The sequence below is a fragment of the Eretmochelys imbricata genome, chromosome 1 (genome assembly GCF_965152235.1).
Source record: "Eretmochelys imbricata isolate rEreImb1 chromosome 1, rEreImb1.hap1, whole genome shotgun sequence".
Classification (NCBI taxonomy): domain Eukaryota; kingdom Metazoa; phylum Chordata; order Testudines; family Cheloniidae; genus Eretmochelys; species Eretmochelys imbricata.
The window spans coordinates 133,610,243-133,634,766 of NC_135572.1; the positions used below are offsets into that span (position 1 = coordinate 133,610,243).

The 24,524-nt window shown below is 41.1% G+C and overlaps 1 protein-coding gene across 1 annotated transcript in view; it reads left to right on the forward strand.

Moving 5' to 3' along the window:
- Window positions 1-215: 215 nt before the first annotated feature.
- SHROOM2 (shroom family member 2) overlaps window positions 216-24,524 on the forward strand; it is a 184,564-nt gene continuing 160,255 nt past the window's right edge. The window contains exon 1 of the mRNA XM_077807159.1: window positions 216-434. Coding sequence (XP_077663285.1) covers window positions 216-434 — 219 coding nt within the window. The remainder of the gene's footprint in view (window positions 435-24,524) is intronic.

A 24,524-nucleotide genomic window follows, 5' to 3' on the forward strand; every position in this document is an offset into this window, starting at 1 on the left:
TGTGGCCTCCAGGCTTGCAACATTCAAGCGGGATCAAGAGGAGGAGGCGTGCAGGGGTGGATCGCTCCCCACCCCCATGGGACCACGCTTGAAACTCTTGTTAGGTATGTGGTTCCTAGGTCAGCCGCAGCACGCTGGATCCGGCTAGGAAGGAGCTGGGACATTTGGGCAGGAGCCTGCCTTCAGAGTAGCTGCAGCAGCAGCTCGGCAGCGCCATGGAGAACGTGGAGTTCAGAGGCGGACCGGAGAGATTTCCAGACAAAGATCCCCGGCTGAATGCAGTGTTTGTGGATCAGGGGCAGATGATGATGATGGTGGAGCAGAGGGGAGGGGATGGGTGCAAATTGGTGGAAGTGTTGCTGACTGGAGGGGCTCCTTGGGGCTTCACCTTAAAAGGAGGAAGAGAGCATGGGGAACCTCTCATCATCACCAAGGTAAGATACCTGTGAGGGCTGTTACCTGACACGTCCGCCCCCCCCCCGTTTTTCTTATCTTTCGTTGTATGTAATCTCTCCTTTCCCCCATCTCTCAGGTTAACCATATCTATATAGTCTTTACACGATCCAAACAATAGGCTGGCATAATGAATGGGAACACTATACTTATATCAGGTTTCAGAGTAACAGCCGTGTTAGTCTGTATTCGCAAAAAGAAAAGCAAAAAGAAAGCTCATGCTCAAATAAATTGGTTAGTCTCTAAGGTGCCACAAGGACTCCTTTTCTTTATACTTATATCGACTCTTGCTGAAAACGGTAGCAGTGACTTTAACAAGCTTCTCGTATCCTGATCACGACTTGGAAGCTTGAACGTTGCTCAACGATTTTGAGACAAGTGCATGATAATTTATGTCGCTTGCCATTTTTTTGTTGCTCTTGGTCTTAATGTGAATTGCAGTGTGCCCGTGAAGGGGGATCTTTCTCGGCTGGAGTTTTCTAGTTTGTTGCTTCAGTGGAAGACATTTGCCTGTTGCTCGTAGTTCCTGCTTGATCACATCATGGGTTCATAATTTCCTTAACCTTCTAATAGTTCCTTGGCCGAACGGTACAGTTCCCCTCTCCCCAGTTGTGTACTGCTGTTTTCTTGTCTCATTTCTCCTCTTTAGCACTGGCCTGCACCTGTAATAGAAGGACAACGTTGGGGAGTGGGGGAGGGGGCGGGTGAGAATGTAAATAAACAAAGCAATAAACTCCCTTAACTATTAGGCTGTTGTGTTCTATTGCTTGTTGGAAAGGTAAACCTAGGGGCACACGTGCTTTAGCTATACTTCTGTAGTTTTAGTTTATTCACCACTTATTTAATTTTTTTATAGTGAAGCATGTAATTGTATCTGAACACTACAATACTCTTCAATTGTATACATCAATCCTGCTATATATATATTTGGCAGGGTTTCGTTTGACATTTCATTACACAGTTATGTATGTTCAGAGAAACCGTTCTTTTTGTTAAACCCATTTACAAGGCTGTACCTAATAGCTGTTTTTTGGCTACAGCACCTCAGCTTTACAACGTTAAAAATGTTGCTGGTTTAAACTTGTAGAAAAGGGTTTGTTGCTTTTTATTTTCTTTTTCTCCCCATCAGAAACCTTTCAGATCATTCTGAATGACCATTGAAATGTTGAGAAAATGAGTGGAATGAAGGAACATTTCCCCCCACCATCCATAGTGGAAATTACTTCCGGCTTTTATATTATTGTATTGTATTAAAGTTCTGACACAACCCAGGAAAATTCAAAGTAAAGGCTAGCACTCATTGCCCTGATGCTGAGTTTTCCATGGGGATTTTGTTAATTTTACAAAATATTTATTTAGCATATAATTTAGCATATTTAAATCTGGTTTAAATCAAAAGTTCCCACAGAACGTGATTAAACATGTTGTATGAGAGAAAGGAAAGTCTCTTGGGTAAAAAGTGTGTTTATGTATGTGTATGCTGAGTTTCACTATTCTAGATCATGTATATTTCAGTTTATTATGCACACATTACTTACTTGTCAAGGATGCATTATTATGGGTTTTCTAAGAAATTGACAATTGTGGTATATGTTTTGACCCAAGAAGTCCCTTGTGTTTTCTTAAACAAACAACTACATTAGGATCTAACTGATGGTTTAAAAACCATGAAGGCAGTTGTGTTATTATGCAAGCAAAAAACAAAAACAGACCCTTAGTGTTTGTGCATTACTCCCTCCGCCACACACACAAAGAAAAAGTCAAAATATATTTTTCTGAAGCTTTGGTATGGGAGAAATACAGCTCTTGGTCTGCCAGCTCCAGGGACATTTTGCCTGTCCCTATTTTCCAAATACATAAAGAATGTGAGAGGTCAGCAAATCCTTGAACATCCCAGAGCAAGAACTTTTCTATTGTTATTGTCATACTAAGTAGGGTTTTTCTCTCTCTGTATGGGTTTACAAGTCTACGTATTCTGGACTTCTCAAATTAGGGCTTATCTAAACAAAAAAGTGAGTGTCTGTCAACCATGTACCTTGCCTCCAACCATGTACCTTTAGTTTTAGGGCCCAAGACCTCAGAAATTTCAGGATCCCAAAGAAGGGGACTTGTTGTTACTATGTTTGAGTCTCACTCCTGGAAGCTGAAGTGGTTCCTATTCTGAAGATTCTCACATTGTGCTGCAGACAAGGGCATGATTCTGCAAAGAAGCACATCCATAACGTTGCTCATGTAATAGGATAGTTCTCATAAGCAAAGATACATATCTGCTTAAGCGTTTGGAGCCTTTGCGTGTATGTCCCAAGCTTTGGGTGTTTGAGAACCAAGGATGACCAAGACGTCCATGGGAGTTGTACCCATCTATCACATGGAAAAATTTTGTGGCCTAAATGTCTGCTTCCCTATTTTTCCGTACCATACACAGGACAACTACTCCATAAAGGGACACAGCTGGCTTAAAAATACATCTCTGTCAGAAAGGTAACACCTAAGAGTACTATAACTGAACAAGATTAAAAATAGAAATATTTTTTTTCCGAAAACCCCATTAAAAGAGTAGGGAGACTCATCTGATGAAGTGAGCTGTAGCTCACGAAAGCTCATGCTCAAATAAATTGGTTAGTCTCTAAGGTGCCACAAGTACTCCTTTTCTTTTCTCGGGCAAAGGTAATTTCTAAAACTACTCCTGATTTTCTTTGTTAAACTGAAATTTAGTCAATTTTAATATCTACCAAGTTACCAGAATGCACTGAGGGAAAAGCATGCTAAACTGAAGAAAATCTATGTTTAAATCTCAGTAGGGAGATAAGTATGTGTGCCATAAACATTGGAATGTTGGGTGCAGGAAGTATTTTACTCATCCAACATGCAAAGAAAGGTCAAACTAGAGTCATCTTACTAATACCGAATAACAGTACTACTAGAGTATCCCACTTAATTGGGTGATTAAGCTGGCTCATTTCAATATTTCTTCTTACCCTGCAACTGAAACAGAAAACTTAAGGTTCTAACTACGCACACGTCTGAGTTCACCCACCACACAGTGTGTGTGTGGGGTGATTTTTTTTTTTTTTTTTTTTATGCAATGATCATGAACAAAAATGGTACATGATACAGCTTGTTCAGGTCTTGAACATAGTCGGTCTTCTGAAACTTACCCCACCCATATGCAACTGCATTGTTGACTAATACTTAAATGTATTTTTTTCAGTGTCTTTTGGTTTTACTATCCTCACTTGACAATAAAATCTTACTCCTGAAAGAAAAGTAGGGATTTTCAATCTGGTTTTGCAAATCTATACATTAAAAAGTAATAGCATTATGCTTTGTATTTCTTCCAGAGCTCTGTGCATATCTTCTAGCGCATTCCAAAAATTTGCCCCAAAGGCAATTTATTTTTGCCTATTATGGTAACTTTGAACCTTGAGGAAGCGGATTGACTTTTTATAGCAACTTGCAGAATCTTTACTTGACCTGAACCATTGCTCACTGTATAGGTGTGACTTTTAACTATCTCATTTTCTTTTTTTTAAATGAAGCAAGCGAACACTGAATTTAATAATGAAAACCTCAATATTGTCATGGGTGAACCTTTGAAAATAATCTCTTTGATAGCTAGCTAGCTTTAAATATAGTTAACTTTCTCTTTTTTAAAATGTCTTTTTGATAATATGCAGAAAACGTACCTATCATTCCCAGCTTTGGATGTGGGGGATGGGTAGAAAATATCAATTTGGAATTCAGTTCATTTGCAATACTAACAACATGTAAAGATTAACAAATCATGCTGGAACTAACATGATCAAGATAACTTTACTGATAATATATGTGAAACATTTGCAGTGTATGCTTAGAGTTTGATGTATTGTAATGCTGATACTACTTAAAAGATTGCTTTAACAAGTGCCCGCAGCCATACCTCCTCCAGCTATGATCTCACTGCAGACTAATCAAGGTTGGGCCTGGTTCATATTTGGATGAGAGACCTCCAAGTGAAACCTGGGGTGTTGCAAGAAGTGTTGCTGATTCAGTAGGTGAAACTCTTCCCTCTGAATCAGTGATGAAGCAAAGCTTCAGCTGGAGATGTCACCTTTCAGATCAGGAGCAGACTGAGTCCTGACTACTTTTTTTCCATTAAAAATTACACAATACTTTTCTAATGGGGGTGCGTGCCTGGTGTTTTGATTTGTTCTGTGTTTATAACAAAAACTGTGCCTAGTACAGTGCCTAGTGCCTAGTATTCTAGTGCCTAGTATTCTGTGCCTAGTACAATGGGTCCTGATTCATGACTGGCGCTCCTGAGTGCTATGAAAATACAAAGAATAAGTGTAACGGGCAAACCTTAATTTGAATATCTACATTTGATGTAAAATTCCTCTGTTCTAACCAGACAACAGAATTCTTCCATATTTTCTGTCTCAAATGGTTATGTAGAGCTATTTCATTTCAAAAGTAGCTGCATTTCAGCAGTGGCAGAAGTGACTGCTGTTTTTTATAAAGAATTTTTGAATCCTGTAGCTTTAAAGACATGATGTAAATAATTACTATTGTTTAATGGTTCAAGTATATCAGAGTTCTTTTCTTTTTCAGACTAATGGCTATCCATTTGTACAGAAATCTGTAGAGAGACTTTTCTGTTTCCTCAAGTATAAACCAATCATTTCATCATTTTGTGCAAATTAGTCATTTGACAAGCTGGCTAAATGGCTCATTGATTGACACTACAGCTAGGTGAAAAAATCAGGAATATATGTGCCAAGGATTTGGCTTGGTTGATCTTGGGTTTTTGTATGTATGTATAGAAATTTTTAAAAATGAATCCTGTCCCCTAACACACAGGATACTGAAATCTTGTTTTTGTGAGTTTTAGCATGTATGTGTCCTTTGGAAAAGAGAGACCAAGACTCTGTTTATTATAATTAAGGCTTTTTGTTGAAAGAAACACTTACCAGTAATACTTTTCCAAAATAAAGTGCAGATTTGCTAGTAACTATAAATCTAACTTTATGTTAGTGGGTAAAATGCTATATTTGCGCAGAAAAAGGACCACTAAGGTAAATAGCTGATTCACAGGTTGTTAATATTGTGCTCTAGCACAGAGTTCAATATGTTCTCTAGCTAGTGAACTTTTCATTCTTTGTTGATGGAAATGCATGGAGGAGCAGAGCCTGTATTGGCTTCAGACCACTTCCTCCTAAAGATCGTCAGCTATATTTGTTCATTTACATAACCTCATCTCTAGGAAAAAGCAGTAAACTATAAAAACCAGTAGTTGAATCCATAGAATCACATCTGAAATACTTCATGCCTCATAATTCTCTTTAAAACCTTGATTCACTCCTTAGAGTGGGGCTACTATTTGGGATAGTACCTAAATCAAACCTTCCCTAAAATGCTATATTTGTGTGTACCGCTCTCCAGCTTTACAGCATTTTTAGGGATTATTTACATGTTATAATGAAGATTCTGAACATGGACAAAGTAGTATCTTGTTGGTGGGAGGTGGGGGTTATTTTTCTAGCTGTTTTTCTCAGTAGGCAGAAGTTTGCCATAGAATCATAGAATATCAGGGTTGGAAGGGACCTCAGGAGTCCAACCCCCTGCTCAAAGCAGGACCAACCCCAACTAAATCATCCCAGCCAGGGCTTCGTCAAGCCTAACTTTAAAAACCTCTAAGGAAGGAGATTCCACCACCTCCCTAGGTAACCCATTCCAGTGCTTCACCACCCTCCTAGTGAAAAAGTTTTTCCTAATATCCAACCTAAACCTCCCCCACTGCAACTTGAGACCATTACTCCTCGTTATGTCATCTGTTACTACTGAGAACAGTCTAGATCCATCCTCTTTGGAACCCCCTTTCAGGTAGTTGAAAGCAGCTGTCATATCCCCCCTAATTCTTCTCTTCCGCAGACTAAACAATCCCAGTTCCCTCAGCCTCTCTTCATAAGTCATGTGTTCCAGTCCCCTAATAATTTTTGTTGCCCTCCGCTGGACGTTTTCCAATTTTTTCACATCCTTCTTGTAGTGTGGGGTCCAAAACTGGACACAGTACTCCAGATGAGGCCTCACCAATGTAGAATAGAGGGGAACGATCACGTCCCTCGACCTGCTGGCAGTGCCCCTACTTATACATCCCAAAATGCCATTGGCCTTCTTGGCAATAAGGGCACACTGTTGACTCATATTCAGCTTCTCGTCCACTGTAACCCCTAGGTCCTTTTCTGCAGAACTGCTGCCTAGCCGCTTGGTCCCTAGTCTGTAGCAGTGCATAGGATTCTTCCGTCCTAGGTGCAGGACTCTGCACTTGTCCTTGTTGAAACTCATGAGATTTCTTTTGGCCCAATCCTTGAATTTGCCTAGGTCCCTCTGTATCCTATCCCTACCCTCCAGCGTATCTACCACTCCTCTCAGTTTAGTGTCATCTGCAAACTTGCTGAGGGTGCAATCCACGCCATCCTCCAGATCATTAATGAAGATATTGAACAAAACCGGCCCCAGGACCGACCCTTGGAGCACTCCACTTGATACTGGCTGCCAACTAGACATGGAGCCATTGATCACTACCAGTTGAGCCCAACAATCTAGCCAGCTTTCTATCCACCTTATCGTCCATTCATCCAGCCCATGCTATTTTAACTTGCTGGCAAGAATACTGTGGGACACCATGTCAAAAGCTTTGTTAAAATCAAGGAACAACACGTCCACTGCTTTCCCCTCATCCACAGAGCTAGTTATCTCGTCCTAGAAGGCAATTAGGTTAGTCAGGCATGACTTGCCCTTGGTGAATCCATGCTGACTGTTCCTGATCACTTTCCTCTCCTTTAAGTGCTTCAGAATTGATTCCTTGAGGACTTGCTCCATGATTTTTCCAGGGACTGAGGTGAGGCTGACTGGCCTGTAGTTCCCCAGATCCTCCTCCTTCCCTTTTTTAAAGATGGACACTACATTAGCCTTTTTCCAGTTGTCCGGGACCTCCTCCGCTCGCCATGAGTTTTCAAAGATAATGGCCAGTGGCTCTGCAATCACATCTACCAACTCCTTTAGCACTCTCGGATGCAGCGCATTCGGCCCCATGGATTTGTGCTTGTCCAGCTTTTCTAAATAGTCCCAAACCGCTTCTTTCTCCACAGAGGGGTGGTCACCTCCTCCCCATGCTGTGCTGCCCAGTACAGTAGTCTGGGAGCTGAACTTGTTCGTGAAGACAGAGGCAAAAAAAGCATTGAGTACATTAGCTTTTTCCACATCCTCTGTCACTAGGTTGCCTCCCTCATTCAGTAAGGGCCCCACACTTTCCTTGACTTTCTTCTTGTTGCTAACATATCTGAAGAAACCCTTCTTGTTTCTCTTAACATCTCTTGCTAGCTGCAACTCCAAGTGTGATTTGGCCTTCCCAATTTCACTCCTGCATGCCTGAGCAATATTTTTATACTCTTCCCTGGTCATTTGTCCAATCTTCCACTTCTTGTAAGCTTCTTTTTTGTGTTTAAGATCAGCAAGGATTTCACTGTTAAGCCAAGCTGGTCGCCTGCCATATTTACTATTCTTTCTACACATCGGGATGGTTTGTCCCTGTAACCTCAATAAGGATTCTTTAAAATGTAGCCAGCTCTCCTGGACTCCTTTCCCCCTCATGCCATCTTAGAGGTTTAGAGAGAGACAAGGTGGTTGAGGTAATATCCTTTATTGGACCAATCTCTGTTGATAAAAGAGACAAGATTTTGAGCTACACATAGCTCTTATTTACTGTGCTGTTTCTCTTAAGCCTGGCTGAGTGGCTTGCCCTAGAATCTACCCCTTTGTTGTTCTTCAGATCCCTCTTTAAAACTCTCCTTTGCCGCAATGCCTACAAAAAGCTTGACAATGGTTAGGCAGCTGGTGTGCTGCCTATCATGCTGACCAATATTATCTCACCATTTCCTTGTACTCCCCCATCTGTCTATATCGATCTGTTTCTTGTCTTACACTTACACTGTAAGCTCTTTGGGCAGGGACTGTCTTTGATCTGTGTTTGTACAGTGCCTAGCACAATGGGCTCCTAGATGGTATAATAATAGTGTAATACAGGGGATTCCACAGCGTGAAGGGGAAAGCAATGCAAGTGAATATGGTTTGGGGCTTACCTTTTTGCTCTCTGCCCCCCCTGTGGCTTGGGCTCAAATAATCTGGAAAAGCTGAGTTGGTTCCCCTGTCCTTCTATGAGGTCCCCATTGGTACTTCAGGTAAGGAAGGAGCTTAATGCCCTATTGGAATTCTCTTTTCTGCGAGAGCTTCTACACAGAAGAGTGCAGAATGTCTTATGTTAAATAGAACGAGTGTTACTTTGGTCTGTCTATCCACGGTGTCATTTAAACAGCTCTGCCTTGATTTACATGGCGAAGGTTTTCTTACCTAAATGTCTCGAACAGTCATGGTAACATTAGAAACTTTTCCACAAGACAGTATCTTGTAATGTATTAAACCGATGGCGAAAACATAACTAGAAATGTATTCTAGTTCTTCACGTTGTGCCAGCAGGAGGACTGAGATAAGAGAGAATGAATAAAATGGCTTGTGACTCACAGGAATTCATCTTTAGGCTTGGCTCAGAAGAGAGGTTAAACGTTCCCTCTCCTCAGAAGTCACAGGGTTCTGCTCTGGCTGATGTAGCCTTTGACTGATGTGCATGTAGTTTTATAAACGGTGTGTGTAATACTGAAACAATACGTACTATTTTTTGTCCTTAGCACCTGTCACTGTTTTAAAATGATACAGTAGAACGCACGTTGTGTGAAAGAATCCTATTTGTCACTAGCAAAAAGGAACACTTTTGGATACACTTGTTGCTGTTGCCTTGCTTTCCTCCTCCCTCTACGCTCAACACACTCAGTTATGTATAGGTACCTGGCCCGATCAACCATTGGTTCTTTAAAATAAACAATCAAATAAAAACACAAAGCCAGCCAGAGGAACTAGCCACACAGTTCCCACTTATAGAAATTGTGTGGCTAAATCCCCTAGGCAGCTTTGAACATATCAATTTATTATTTAAGTTCTCTATCAATGTAATAAAGGTAGTTTTGCCTTGTGTCTGTTGCCACTATTCTAACATGATTCTCAAATGTATCCTGTTACAGTAATGGTACCAATTATAGACAGAAAAAATTAAAAAAGAAATAGCCTTCTGGTAGCAGTAATAAGTTATCACAGGGTTGCTAAAATATGTTTCAGAGTAGCAGCCGTGTTAGTGTGTATCCACAAAAAGAAAAGGACTTGTGGCACCTTAGAGACTAACAAATTTATTTGAGCATAAGCTTTCGTTAAATTTGTTAGTCTCTAAAATATGTTGTTAACTAGCTGAATGTTACGATTGTGTGTTTTGGGTTTGTTTTTTTTTGGGTAGCGTTTGGGTTTTTTTCTTTACTCATTATATGTGACAGTATATGTGTCTTTGCAATGTGTTTGCCACATTAGCTGCATGTGTTTAAACTTCACTTCCCATTCACTTGTTCTTTCCCACACCCACTTTTTAGTCATGAATAGATTAGAAGGATATAACCAGCTTGTTGTCAGTGAGCAGGTATTACCTCATTGCTCTTGAGTTCTCGCAATAAGTTATTAGGTGCTTTTCTTGTGGGCTATGCTCCTTTCTATGTATTCTTGTCCTTTTCTTAAGGTGTGCTTTGTGTCGTCATGCGCATGACCCTAGATCTGTGGCTTATTCATTACAGAAACTTGAGACAGGCCCGAGCAGTTCAGCGGAACTCTTACTCAGTGTACACTTCATGATTAAGGCTGCAAGTTTGTCACAGAGGTGGTGGATTCTGTGACTTCTGCAGCGGCCGGTGTGCCTGGCTCAGGGGCAGCTCAGGCAGCCCCTGCACCAGTTGCACTGGCTGCTGCTGGTGCAGTCTTGGGCCACCGTGCTCCCCACCCCCCCACCCCCCAGCGGAGTTGGGGTGTGAGAGAGGGCAGGGGGTTGGGGCACAGGATGGGGTGAGGCGGGCTGTGGGGGGCACTACTAGGGGGCTACCCGGAAGCAGCAACATCCCCGCGCTCAGCTCCTAGGCAGAGGCATGGCCAGGCAGCTCTGCATTCTGCCTCTGCCTGCAGGCACCACCTCCAGAGCTCCCAAAAATATCTGTGACTAAAAATACCCGTGACTAAAATGTAGCGTTATTCATGATATATGCAGTTTCATTAACACTTTCTTCAAATATATCAGGTAAAAACAACAGCTGAATTGATTTCTGTTGTTTCATGAATTTGTATATGCTTGGTAGTTGTTAATTTATATCAAAGTGAACTTGTTCTCAGTCTTTTGAGCCAGTTTTTGACTTTGGATTATGGATGAGGTGAGGGTCCATTTGGAATATGTTGGGAAAAATCCTGTCCCTGCTGAAACCTGTGAGAATTTTTGCCCTTGATTTTAGCGAGGTCAGAATTTTATCCCATTGTTTCTGTAAAAAAAAGTTTGCAGTCTTTTAAAAGTTACACAAAAGCTAATATTGTGATTGGATCTTGAAAGGATAGTACTACAATTGTGATGGGTTAGTCAGTTCTGTAAGGTTTGCAGAGCTTTAATCAAAACCCGATAAAGTTCAATATAGCAAACAGACTCAAAGATGGAAGGTGATCCACTTTTTATGATGAGTTATTGAAAGTGGTTTGGCAAAAAATGGGGGAAAGGGAAGGTTTGCAAAATATATATATATTTTGAATTTTTTCCAACTTTTTAAATTTCATCAGTTTTGAAATTCAGAAATTTTTTACCAAGTCTGTGTATCAGCTTTGTATAGTGGATTAGTGAAAGAAAAGCAAGTGCTTGTAACCCTAGGCTACATAAAATTAGCTATACTTTGTCTTTGAAAGCAAATTTATTTTCTCTCTTCCAACAATGTGTACAACTTTGGGTAAAGTTTTTTAGAAAATTCAAAACTCTATCTTTATTGTTAATGTGTTCAAAAAACAATTTAGTGAAAGTTTCCGAATTATATTTTAGCTTTGGTCACCTCAGCGTAACAAGATAATGATTTCAGCATTTTGCATGAAAAACACAGTTGTTGACTAAGGATTACAAGTGTTAGCTAGGAGGGAGTTTTCCCATCAGAGTTCAACCACACTATCAGTCCTCTACATCTAGTTTAACCAGAGAGTTCTTGTTTAAAAAACCCAGGTCAGGCCTTCAAAGGTAGAAGAGTATTTTGTGTAAGGCAGCAGATAAAATGGGAAAGCCCCGTTAATAGGTTTCATATGACTCTGAAGAGTAAGGTACAGTGCAGAATGCCTTACTACCCAAAACTGTATAATCCCACCATTTCTCCAGTAAATACCAGAAAAGCAATGGGGAATTAAATAGAAGTAGGCACATGGCCAAAAATAAAACTATAAACATCTGTATAAGAATGTATGAAGCTTAAAAGCAAACCCACCATGAACTAGGATGTGTGGCAATGGAAGAGGATCTTGAAATAACAAGTATTTCTGAATCCTGATGATACCTGACAAAAGTCAACGAGAAACTGTGAAACACTGGCTACGTAAATTATATGAAAGAGACAGATTGGGTCACAGATATTGTGGCGTAGATTTATATTGAAGAGACTCCGTGGGAACTCATGAGAGAATACTTTTTATTGGAGAGGAACAATGGGACAATCAATAGGGATACAAATCCCAAGTCCTAGAAACTGGACTGGGCTGTACTGTTATTTCACGACATAACGTTTGTTGTTTCCTCTTTCTCTGTACTTTCTGCCTCTTCCTACTTCTCCCTAAAATTTCTTTATCTTCACTTCATATTTTTCTAAACTACCTCTTTAACCTCTCCTGCCTACTTATTCATGCCTGTCCACTCAAACATAGGGCTTGAATATTTTGACAGATGTGTCATAGTCTGAGGACTGAACCTACTAACCAAAGACCACTTTGAAAGCTGGGGGAGACCCAGGGTTCAAGGGCAATGCCCAGCAAAGCAAAAACCTCTCAGTCCTCATTTGTTGAAAAGGGAGGGGTGGGAAGTATGGGGATTTCTATTAGAGCGGTGCAGCCCCTGGACCTTACTCAGGTCTCCAGATTTTGTATCCGACTTTGATAAATAACAGTCTGATAAATTGCAGCATTCTCCTCCCAATCTTCTTTGTGAACATGCACACTCTCATCCCTCTGGATTCTGGAAGAGAGACGGACAGTTATTTCATTTTCCCTCCTACCTTACAACCCCAGTGTTAGGGGGATAGGTAGGTTTCTGCTACTCCCTCCTTTACCAGACTTTTGGTTCCTATGATGGGAAGTTGTTCCCACTAGTCTGACTCCCTCTCTGCCTCAATTTTGAATCCTAGGGCCAGGGACCAGGACCATCTCTTTGTTCTGTGTTTTATAAAGCACCTAGCATAATAATGTCCTGATCAACAATGCTGGCTGCAGGTGCTATGGTAATACAAATAGTTACCGTTGTCAGACTCTCCATTTACGGCCCCTGCTGCAGCTCATTGCTCCTCCAGCAGCATCATAGAAATTTACCTGATTCTTGTAACAGCTTCCACAAGATTCCGAACAACTGCAATTATCAGTTACCTACACATTATCAAAACTCTGATTTAGCAGCAAAGGCAATGGAGCTGCCTGCAGACTCAGGCAGACATCACTACATCAGTTCCGTTTGGCTCATGGTTGGAAGAGGTTAACTGCAACCATAAGGGCTAGAGATCTAATTATTATTAAATGAAAATTCTGGTTCCATGGATATTGCCCTAATTCTGCATTGGATTGAAAGTGCACTGCTGCAACCTTAATTCTAAATTAACATCTCGAAGTTGTGTATAAATATATCCAAGCCTCAGTGATAATTTATAAAATAAAATTTTAGCCTTCCTAAAATGTACATGGTTTTTAAATTCTCTGCTTCTTTCTTTTTGGAAAGACAGGTTCTGACTCATTCCAGATCCTGGTTGGTTCTGACTCATTCCAGATCCTGGTTCTAAACCTTCTGTTCTGCAGCCTGTAGTGCATTCACTCAGTGATGGATTGCTTGTGATACTGAACTCTTGATGAGCCAAGTAAGAAAGTATACTTTGAATGGGGAATGGCAGAGAAGGTTTGGGTTGTTTGTAAATGAAAGTGTAGTACCCACTGCTATTCTAAAAACTACAACTGTGACACTGTTCTCTTCCACTCTGGAGGAAAACCAAATTGTCTTAAGCCCTTGTAAAGGGATTTTGAAGGCCACAGATGGTTTTGAATGTTCTGTCTTTTGTGTAGATGCTGTTTTATTTCTCATATAAAATACTTTGTTAGATGTAAATATGATTTGGCTGGTTTTGACTTGGAAAATGATGAAGAATCCTCGCATATTTTTCTTTTACTACTAGCTAGATATACACATAACGTTGCAGTGTTCCTCCTGACGTACACTAATGAATACTACTAGTGCTGGTGCAACTAATGCTTAAAAATGCTTAACATGTTACTCATGCTAATTTTATGGCCACGTTCTTTTATCAGCAGTTTAGAGTTACTCATAACTCTTCTGAAGTGATGTATTATAGTGCTTCAGGGTGGTATTTCCAAAACATGGTTTTGTAGTAAAGGAAACAGCAGCACTTCTTGCAAATGTACCATTTTACTCATGATCTTATACAAATATCATGCAAAAATGTTTTTTTTGTGGATGTGCCCAACCCAGCAGTATCTTTTGAAACCTGTACACCAGGTCATGGTGAGTGTTTGGATCTGAGAATGGGAAACTCTATGGGGTCATGTACAAATTTCTTTGCCCACTTCAGCCTAAATGAGAGGTGGGCTCTTCTGAAAATCTGGCCCCAGTTTTGGGTGCTGAGAAAGCACTTTTAAAATCTGGACTCAAACTTCTGCTGATAAAAATAAGTGGATGTTGTAGGGTGTCTTTTGTTATTTGTGGGCCTGAAGATACGTGGGAGACAAGTGGCTTGACCCTGCAAAGAGCAAATCACACTGAACTCCTGTTGACTTAAATAGGAATTGAGGATGCCGGGCACCTTTCAGGAAGTCCTTACCATCTTGCAGTGTCATGCCCTACCAGCACTAACTTTAGAGACGATGTAAACATTACAGGCTTTGCTAAGAGTTTCTTAGAGTTGTATCAGTCATGAGATGAAGTGAGTAACACCCCTGATGTACAAGTCTGGGTTTCCCATCATATTCAGATGTGAAGCCAGACCTCCTGAAGTGAAACTGCATTGCCCTATTGTGTCTACTCTAAATCTTTGATTTTGGATTCTAAGAAAGATTATGGATTCATTGTCTTCTAAAATATTTCACTTTAGCTATCTTTATGATATTGGAGAGATAATGTGGGTGAGGTAATATGTTTTATTGGGCCAACTTCTGTTGGTGAAAGAGACAAGTTTCTTAAGGACCTGATGAAGAGCTCCGTGTAAGCTCAAACTTATCTCTCTCACCAACAGAAGTTGGTCCAATAAAATATATCACCTCACCCACCTTGTCTCTCTTGTCTCCTGGGACCAACATAGCTACAACAACCCTGCATGCAATCTTTATGATATGACTCTGTTATGCAGTATATATGTTCACATGTAGGAGTACTTCAAAGGATTTATGTAATGTTTGTATCTAAAATGTCCTTGAATTAGAAGCGAAAAGCACTTGCTGGTCAAGTTTGAGGAAGAAACCTCATGTGATGTGTTTTCCATGTGGGCATCTCTACACTAGGAAAATAGGTAGTCTTTTAACATGTTAGTTTACACATGACATGACAGCTAGCAGAGGAGGAGGAACAGGACCATACTGTCCAGGAGAACAAGGAATAGAGGATAAGGGGATCTCCTGATTCCATGGAAAAGAATGGACAATCTTAAGTTTGCCTGGTTAGTTGTCCCTGTTCTGTCAGGTGACCATGCGTTACAGTAACGATCCATTCTTCCCAGCTTCCTGATGCTGCTGGAGCACTCTTTCATGTGGAAGTTGGTGTGGTTCAGCTATCATAGATGTATTCTCAAAACCGTGTAGTGGAGAAACCAGGATTTGACTTAGCCATTACTACAGGTTTTGTGGGTCACATGGTTTTATTCATATATGTCATATACTAATGCATTTCCTTCAGTAAGGAATATTTTCCCATTTTGCCCCTCTTCCCTCCTATATTTAGAAAACAGATGTGCAAAATTATGACAAAAAGAGCAACTTACCAGGAGTTTTGAAGGTTGCACCTAACTTGCATGGACAGCTGCATCTTGGGACACTCATGGCTCATTTGCCCCCTTGGGTTATCCTTTGGGAAGCTTTGGTTTTTTGTAATCAAGTAATACTTTACTGCTTAAAAAGGGAGAAGCAAGTATAGGGAAATGAAGACACGAGGATGAAGGATGTATAGAAAACAATCCGTATAAAGAAATATCTGTTACTGAGGGGAAATGCTGTTTTGTTAAAAAAGTCTCAGCTATTCTTTAGCGCTTATTAAATTTTCTTTTATTTTGTAGCTAGAGGGAGCTATTGACTGAAAGAGGAAGCAGATTTGAGGGTGTGTATAGAATCATAGAAAAGTAGATAGATAAAAAGGCTAGAAGGGATTCTATACTACTATGGAGGATTTCAGATACAAGTGGGTAGAGAAGAGATGATGGGAAGACTAGTTCTGTGGGCTATTTTAAAGTTATGTGGAAGCTAAAAATGGTATGATTTTTGTTAATGGTTTTGTTTTGATTGGAAAATGTTTAAACCATTGTGGAGAGCAATGAGGGAGACAACAAGAAGTGAAGTTACACAGCACAACAGAAGACACTGCAAATGTCCATCGCTTCTGTCACCATCACCACTATTGTCCATACTCTTTCTAAAAGAAATGGGGGTTATTTTTTAGAGAATATAATCTAAAATTGGAAAGCAGAATGTTATTTATATAGTTCCATAGATATGCATGGCACCTTGCAGACAGAAAAATAAGACCACGTCTCTCCCTTGTGGGGTCATCTTCTGAATTACACAGACAATAAAATGGCACAACACAGGAGGGGAATCTTCAGATCATGTAGAGGGAGAGGATTGGAATGGAAGAAGACAGAACAAGGAAGGAGGGGGGAAGAAGAAAGCGCTAGGGGTTATTCGTGCTAGTTTTTTCGTTTGCTTTTTCGGAAAGCATTTATCTTAGGATTGTAGGTAATTAAGTTGTAATATTATGGCGAAAGCTAGGATTCTTAAATGAAATTGTTATACAAGTGGTGATGGGAGGCACCTAAATGTAGATTATTGATGGAATGCTAACTGAAAAATCTTCAATAGTAGTGCAGCTTTACAGAGTAAATGTTATAAAAACTGTTTGCTATGTGAAATGTAGCTACTAGTATGTAATCTGTTGTGGGTTTTTTTGTTTTTGTTTAAACTGGTTAGGAGAGAGAGAACAATATAGAAATTTCTCTTCTGTGTCACCTTGGGGATGAAATGCAGGAGTAACTGGTTAGATGTTTTTCCACTGCATCTTGTTTGGGGAAATATTTCAAGGAAGATTGTGACTCTTTTGTTGTTGGTTAAACACAGCTTTGAAATGCAAATGTTTCCATGCTCATAAGATGCTTGATTTCATATTTTATATAAACAGATCTCAATTGTACAATATTTTCATCAGAGACATGATTTGCATAACTTGAGTTAGAATGGGAGAGGTTGTGACTTTTTTTTGTTTTTTGCAGCTGATTACATTTTGGCCTTTATAATTACAAAAGCGGACAAAATCCTAGACAATTTTAGTTAACTCTAGATGTCTCAAATAGTGCCATCTAGTTGTTTTCTCATATTCCCAGTGGTTCTTAACTTTTGATTGATAATTTCCTTACATCTCAGAGCTAAAGTCTTGTATAAGTCTCCCTCTGATGCAGTAGAAATTTTTTTAAACACACTCATTCCATATTTCATGAGTCTGTTGCTGTACTAAAACAAAGCCTTCTTTAAAAGCCTGCTTAAATGTAGTTTGGTTTGAAAAACAGAAATGTGTTTATTTCAGAAATCTAAATTAGATAAACTCAACTAAGTTTTCTTATTACTTATAACAAGCAGGAATTGATGGCACTAGTTTCATAGATTCCAAGACCAGAAGGGCATACTGTGATAATCTAGTCTGACCTCCTATATAACTAGGGCCCTACCAAATTCACACTCCATTTTGGTTAATTTCATGGTCATAGGATTTAAAAAATTGTAAATTCCATGATTTCAGCTATTTCAATCTGAAATTTTACAGTGTTGTAATTTTAGGGGTCCTGACCCCAAAAGGAGTTATGGGGGCATCACAAGGTTGTTGTAGAGGGGGGTTGCGGTACTGCTACCCTTACTTCTGTGCTGCTGCTGGCAGTGGCGCTGCCTTCCGAGTTGGGCAGCGGGAGAGCAGCGGCCGCTGGCCGGGAGCCCAGCTCTGAAGCAGAGCCGCTGCCAGCAGCAGCGCAGAAGTAAAGATGGCATGGGATGGTATCGCCACGCTTATTTCTGTGCTGCTGCTGGTGGGGCTCTGTCTTCAGAGCTGGGTGCCCGGCCAACAGCCGCTGCTCTCTGGCCACCCAGCTCTGAAGGCAGCGCAGAAGCAAGGGTGGGGATACTGTGACCCCCCCCACCCCAATAACCTTGCGATCCCCCCCAAAAGGCCCCTAATTTGGGTCAGGACCCCCAATTTGAGAAACACTGGTCTCCCTTGTGAAATCTGTATAATATAGGGTAAAAGCACACAAAAGACCAGATTTCACAGGGGGAGACTAGATTTTACTGTCTGTGATGCGTTTTTCATGGCTGTGAATTTGGTAGAGCCCCACATATAACACAGGCCATAGAACTTCCCCCAAAATAATTCCTAGAGCATAACTTTTAGAAAAAATATCAAATCTTAATATAAAAATTGTGAATGATGGAGAATCCACCACGACCCGAGATAAATTGTTCCAATGGTTAATTCCTCCCACTTTTAAAAATCTATGCCTTATTTCCAGTCTGAATTTGTCTAGCTTCAGCTTCCATCCATTAGATCCTGTTATACCTTTCTCTGCTAGATTGAAGGGTCCATTATTAAATATTTGTTCCCGACGTAGATACTTATAGCCTGTAATCAAGTCACCCCTTAATCGTCTCTTTGTTAAGCTAAATAGTTTGAGCTCATTGAGTCACAATAAGGCATGTTGTCTAATCCTTTGATTGTACTTGTCTCTTCTCTGAGCCCTCTCCAGTTTATCAACATCCATGCTTCATGTTAAAGTTGGGCATCAGGCCTCTAATTATGTTTAAGTAGCTAAGGCTACATTCTGCTCCCACTGAAATCTGTAGGAGTTATGCCATGGACTCCCTTGGGGACAGGATATGGCTCTTAGGGTGTGTCTACGCTGCAATGAGGAGGTGCAGCTGTAGCATTTTTAAATATGTAAGTCAAAGCTAATTCAAGTAACGATAGCAGTGAAGATACAGAAGCAGAGGCGGCTGCACAGGCTAGTGCTGTCTGTCCAGGGTACGTACTCCATGTTGCTGCTGCCCATGCTGCCTCAGCTTCACTGCTTTTGTTACTTGAGCTAGCTTTGATCTAGCTACATCAAAGCTAGCTCAGATATGTCTACACATACTGCAGTCATGCTTCCTGATTGCAGAGGAGATGTATCCTTAATTCTGATGCATAGTAAGCCTGTTACCACTCTAAAGTGTTCTTCACATCAATAGAATCTGGCACAGTTATAGAAGTCTGTTAATGGTATATGATACACTTTCTAATATCTAGAAGACATTTCTTCCTGGCTATAGGGTAGCTAACTCTCTAGTTATAGTCTGAAGATAGTTAAAAGGGGGAAGATTTTCAGAGGCACAAAGTGGAGTTATGCATCCAGCTCTGGTTGACTTGATTTTCCATGGGAATTGGGCACCCAACTCTTCTTTGAGCCTTTGAAAAATCTCCCCCGGAATCAGGATCATTACTACGATACTATTACTGCTCTGTCTGTAGGAATCCCATCTTTTCTGCTCCTGCTTATGGAAGAGTAGAAGTACCTTAACACTGAAATCAAAGCCTCTTAAGAGATACAAGGAAGAATGAATGTGGGGGAGGAACCATTCTAGTCTCTTAAACTAGAGGGAATCCCACCCTCCTCTTTTAAAGTTGAGTTTCCTCACATCATATTCACAAAAAGTTATACTTAGGAAACAGTGAAAATAGTGACACAAAGGTGTACTGCAAGTAGATTTATAGCAGCAAGTGAAGACTACAGAATATCTCACTCAACACTAGGCTAAACAAAGACCACTTTGAAGAATCCACACTGGAATTAAGGCTGCTATGGTAAATTTAATTTGGCTTCCTGACTTCTGTGTGCTTAAAATCTCAATCATTACATTACACTAATGTAATTTTTTTTTTGCCCATAATATCTCTGCTAAGAGGAAAATGTCTTTTAGGGTTTTCTTTTCTTTTTAATATTAATGGATAGTTAGAGCAATTTTTATAGCTCCTAGGGCTGTGCAAATATTAAAATTCTTTTGAATCAGCTGAAGTGAGATCATTAATTGGTGCAGTCGGGCCTCTGGGGCCCATTTGTAATGTAGCGTTGATATGGTGGTGATGAAAATGTCTTGTTGTGTTCCCAGCTCAGAAGAATCTTTGCTCTGGCACCCTGTAACCAGAGGTGGGGAGAAATGGGGGTGCTCATCAGCTGAACTTAGTTCATAGAGATTCTGATGTGAGAAGATGCTATCAATGTCTGTACAGGTACCATTCTGTAATACTGTTTGATTTGGAATTGCATTACCTGTACAAATAACAGGCCTCTAATGAATTCCACCTGCTTATAGTCACTGTATAAGAACATAAGAATGGCTACACTGGGTCAGACCAGAGATCCATCTAGCCCAGTATCCTGTCTTCCAAAAGTGGCCAATGCCATGTGCTTCAGAGGGAATGAACAGAACAGGTAATCTTCTAGTGATCCATCCCCTGGAGTCAATATGGGTCAATCTGATTGCAGGATCAGGGCCTTACAATAAATGGGCTTTCAATCTTCAGGCTAGCATCAGTTCTGATGCATTGTATTTAACTGGACACTCCCATTGACAGCACTAAACTCAAAGCAGTCCTGTCAAAATTCAAATAATGTCTAGGCATTAATGATGTTAATTTATTCTCCTAGATTCATGCAATGTTTCTACAATTATTCCTAATAGGGATATTTCACCATATTGTGACCATAACAATATATTGTTTGTTTTCCCCACAGTCGCATTAAAAAAAAAGTTAATGAGAAACCCTATTTAGTGGGAACCAACATTTCCACTCTGGAGAACTGCTAGTTATTCCAGTTCACAATGAAAATTTACAGTTGGTCGTAACCATTATGTGGGATAACTTTGTGAGTTATTCTCTTCCCCTGGAAAGCTTATGAGTAATCTAGATTCAAACCCAGAATATCCTCTAGGGAGAGCTAAGTGATTCCTCTTCCTTTGGTTTAAATGAGCAATTGTGAAGCCAGTGTAGGCAAGATCATGACAGTGGAAAAATAATAAAAGTGTGAGAATAGTTTTACTTATTAGACCACCGATATGATTGGAAGAATTGCAGCCACTCACAACCCAAACACTGAGACTTTCAAAGATGCCTGTCCATTACAATTAATGGGAATTGGTTGTCCAAATTCCCCAGTGCAGCTTTGAAAATCTTAGCCTGAATTTTATCCCCTCATAAATGATACCGACTTCATCAGTGAAGTTGTCAGTGACGTCTGTCTTTATCCATTTAGGCCATGCTTTCAGACAGTTACTCACCTAAGCTCCACCACGACTGTTATTTTAATGGCTTTAAGGGCTTGTCTACACTACGCAGCTTTCAGTGACAAGGCTTTGTCCATACAGCCTTATCGCTGAAAGTTCGCGTGTGAGAATGCTCTCTATCGGTATTTTAAGAATCATGGACTTTAAGGTCAGAAGGGACCATTATGATCGTCTAGTCTGACCTCCTGACCAATGCAGGCCACAGAATCTTATCCACCCACTCCTGTACAAACCTCTAACCTATGTCTTAGCTGTTGAAGTCCTCAAATTGTGGTTTAAAGACTTCAAGGTGCAGAGAATCCTCCAGCAAGTGACCGATGCCCCACGCTGCAGAGGAAGGCAGAAACGACCCCCCCCCCCAGGGCCTTTGCCAATCTGCCCTGGAGGAAAATTCCTTCCCGACCCCAAATGTGGCGATCAGCTAAACCCTGAGCATGTGGGCAAGACTCACCAGCCAGACACCCAGGAAAGAATTCTCTGTAGTAACTCAGATCCCACCTCATCTAACATCCCATCACAGGCCATTGGACATATCTACTGCTAATAGTTGAAGATCAATTAATTGCCAAAATTAGGCTATCCCATCATATCATCCCTTCCATAAACTTATCAAGCTTAGTCTTGAAGCCAGATATGTCTTTTGCCCCCAGTGCTTCCCTTGGAAGGCTGTTCCAGAACTTCACTCCTTTGAGCCTTTTATCTAATTTCAAGTCTAAACTTCCCGATGTCCAGTTTATATCCATTTGTTCTTGTGTCCACATTGGTACTGAGCTTAAATAATTCTTCTCCCTCCATGGTATTTATCCCTCTGATATATTTATAGACAGGAATCATATCTCCTCTCAGCCTTCTTTTGGTTAGGCTAAACAAGCCACGCTCTTTGAGTCTCCTTTCATAAAACAGGTTTCCATTCCTCAGATCATCCTAGTAGCCTTTCTCTGTACCTGTTCCAGTTTGAATTCATCCTTCTTAAACATGGGAGACCAGAACTGCACACAATATTCCAGATGAGGTCTCACCAGTGCCTTGTATAACGATACTAACGCCGCCTTATCTCTACTGGAAATACCTCGCCTGATGCATCCCAAGACCGCGTTAGCTTTTTTCATGGCCATATCACATTGGCAGCTCATAGTCATCCTGTGATCAACCAATACTCCGAGGTCGTTCTCCTCTGTTACCTCCAAGTGATGCGTCCCCAGTTTATAACAAAGATTCTTGTTGTTAATCCCTAAATGCATGACCTTGCACTTTTCACTATTAAATTTCATCCTATTACTTTTGCCGACAAAATACTTCCAGCCCTGCGAGCGGCATAAACTTTGTCGGCAGGACAGCGCTCACACTGCTGCTTGCATCGGCAAAACTTTTGTCTTTCGTGGGGGGGCTTTTTTAAGTACTTGTGACAGGTGTCGGTCAGTCCTCCGAGCCCTTAGGGGCGATGGAGAGCTATGGTCTCCCTGGCAGGCCTCAGCCACGCCTTCCGGGCGTTGGGGAATTAGCGGGGAAGGCGTGCCGGCACGAGTCAGTGGCGCGCCCGTCAGGCAGGGGAGCGCCGGGGTAGGGGAATGCAGGCCCACCCAACTCCACTGCGTTTCAGCCCAGGGCCCTGACAGTGGCGGAAGGCGAAAGTCCCGCCGCTGGGTCAGCGGGGCCGTCCGCACCCGCTGACCAAACACACCCACCCCACGGTGTAGTTCGGCCCCTGGGCTACTTCCTACCCGGTCTCTCAGGCGGGTTGCTCCGGTCCCTCCATCTCGTCCGGGTATTCCGCTGCGGGCCACTCCGGTCCCTCCATCTCGTCCGGGTATTCCGCTGCGGGCCACTCCCGCTCCCCCTCGGTATCGGACTCACGCTGGCCCCTCCAGGTCCTCTGGATATTCAGCGGCTGGCAGCCCTGGTTGCCACAGGCCTTCCTCCCAGTCAGGCTCCTCCTTGCCCAGGGCTTCGCCTGGGTCAGCAGCAGGATCGCGAGGGAGCAGCCTGTGTCCGTCTCCCTCCCTGGTGCTCTCTTCACTGGGCAGAGGGCCCCACCCTTTGTACTTCCTGTCCCACCCTTCCCCTTCCGGGGATTGGCAGAAGCTTGGCCTGGCCCCGCTCACTCAGGCTGAGAGGGTGGCTCTTTATCCTCTGGTTTGGAGGGGAGTCACCCTGGCTCCCTACAGTACCCCTGAAAGACAAAAGTTTTGGCGACAACATCGCAGTGTAGACAAGCCGTAGGACGCCAGCAGCAGAGCGCTTTCAAACACTCAAGGGGAAGGAAAAATATGTTTTTATTGTGCATGATTTTCATGGTGAATAATATTCATGGGGTACAGTTGTAGTAAACAGCTTTTGCTTGTGTCAGAAGCCTCTGTTTTACTTCAACATTTAACTACTGCTGTACTTTGTGCCTCATGTGAAATGCTATCATAAACTACTTCTCTAAGTACCCTTAATTTATAGGGCTTTTATAGCTGCACTTTCTCCCTCCATGCAATCTACCTACCTTGGGTCTGAGAGCCATGTGCTTTGTAGCTCCTGCCACCTGGGTCAGCCTTACTGTGCATGTCTGCTTCATTGACACTTTACAGCTTTTCAACTGAGTTAAAAGGAGATACTCTTTTGCAAATACTTAATTTCTTTCTCCCTCTACTATTATTTATTACTTAAAATGACACCTTCAATTTAAAAATTGTTCAAATTATAAGTAAAGCAAAGAGGTAAGTATATAATCTTTTAGAAAGACTGGGGTGGGGACATTTATTCTCTATTTTTTTCTTTATTCATTTTACAACAATTTGTTTCATGTCAGTTTCTCTTTCTGTTTACGTTTTTGCACAGAAACATGGGGGAGAGAAACATTTTTAAACAGGAAAATGTAATTGTAAAACACAAATGGGCAGGGAGAGGGTTAGGTGTAAGTAACTGAAATACTTTCCTCATGGATTGTATTTTCTAAGTGGACAACCTACCTCGTTCTCAATTACTGAGGGACAATCTCCACTCATTGATATATTTTGCTTTCTACAACCATATTTCTGTATAACTTTTCATGAGTGATGCACCCGAGTATTCCGATTCGAATATCTAAACTGTATTGTTAAATCTATTCACCTAAATGTGGGTTATTGCTGATTATGTACTTTATGTATCATATGACTTTAAAAAAAAAAATTTGTATTTCTGGATAATCTAAGCACTATACCCAGATGTACAGACATTCTTTTCTCAACCTATATATTATAGAATTTTTTTAACATTAGCTTTAATAAAATTTTTAAATCTGAAATTTACTTTTTGGTCTTTTAAAAACTGTCTAGAATTGAAACAGTACAGTT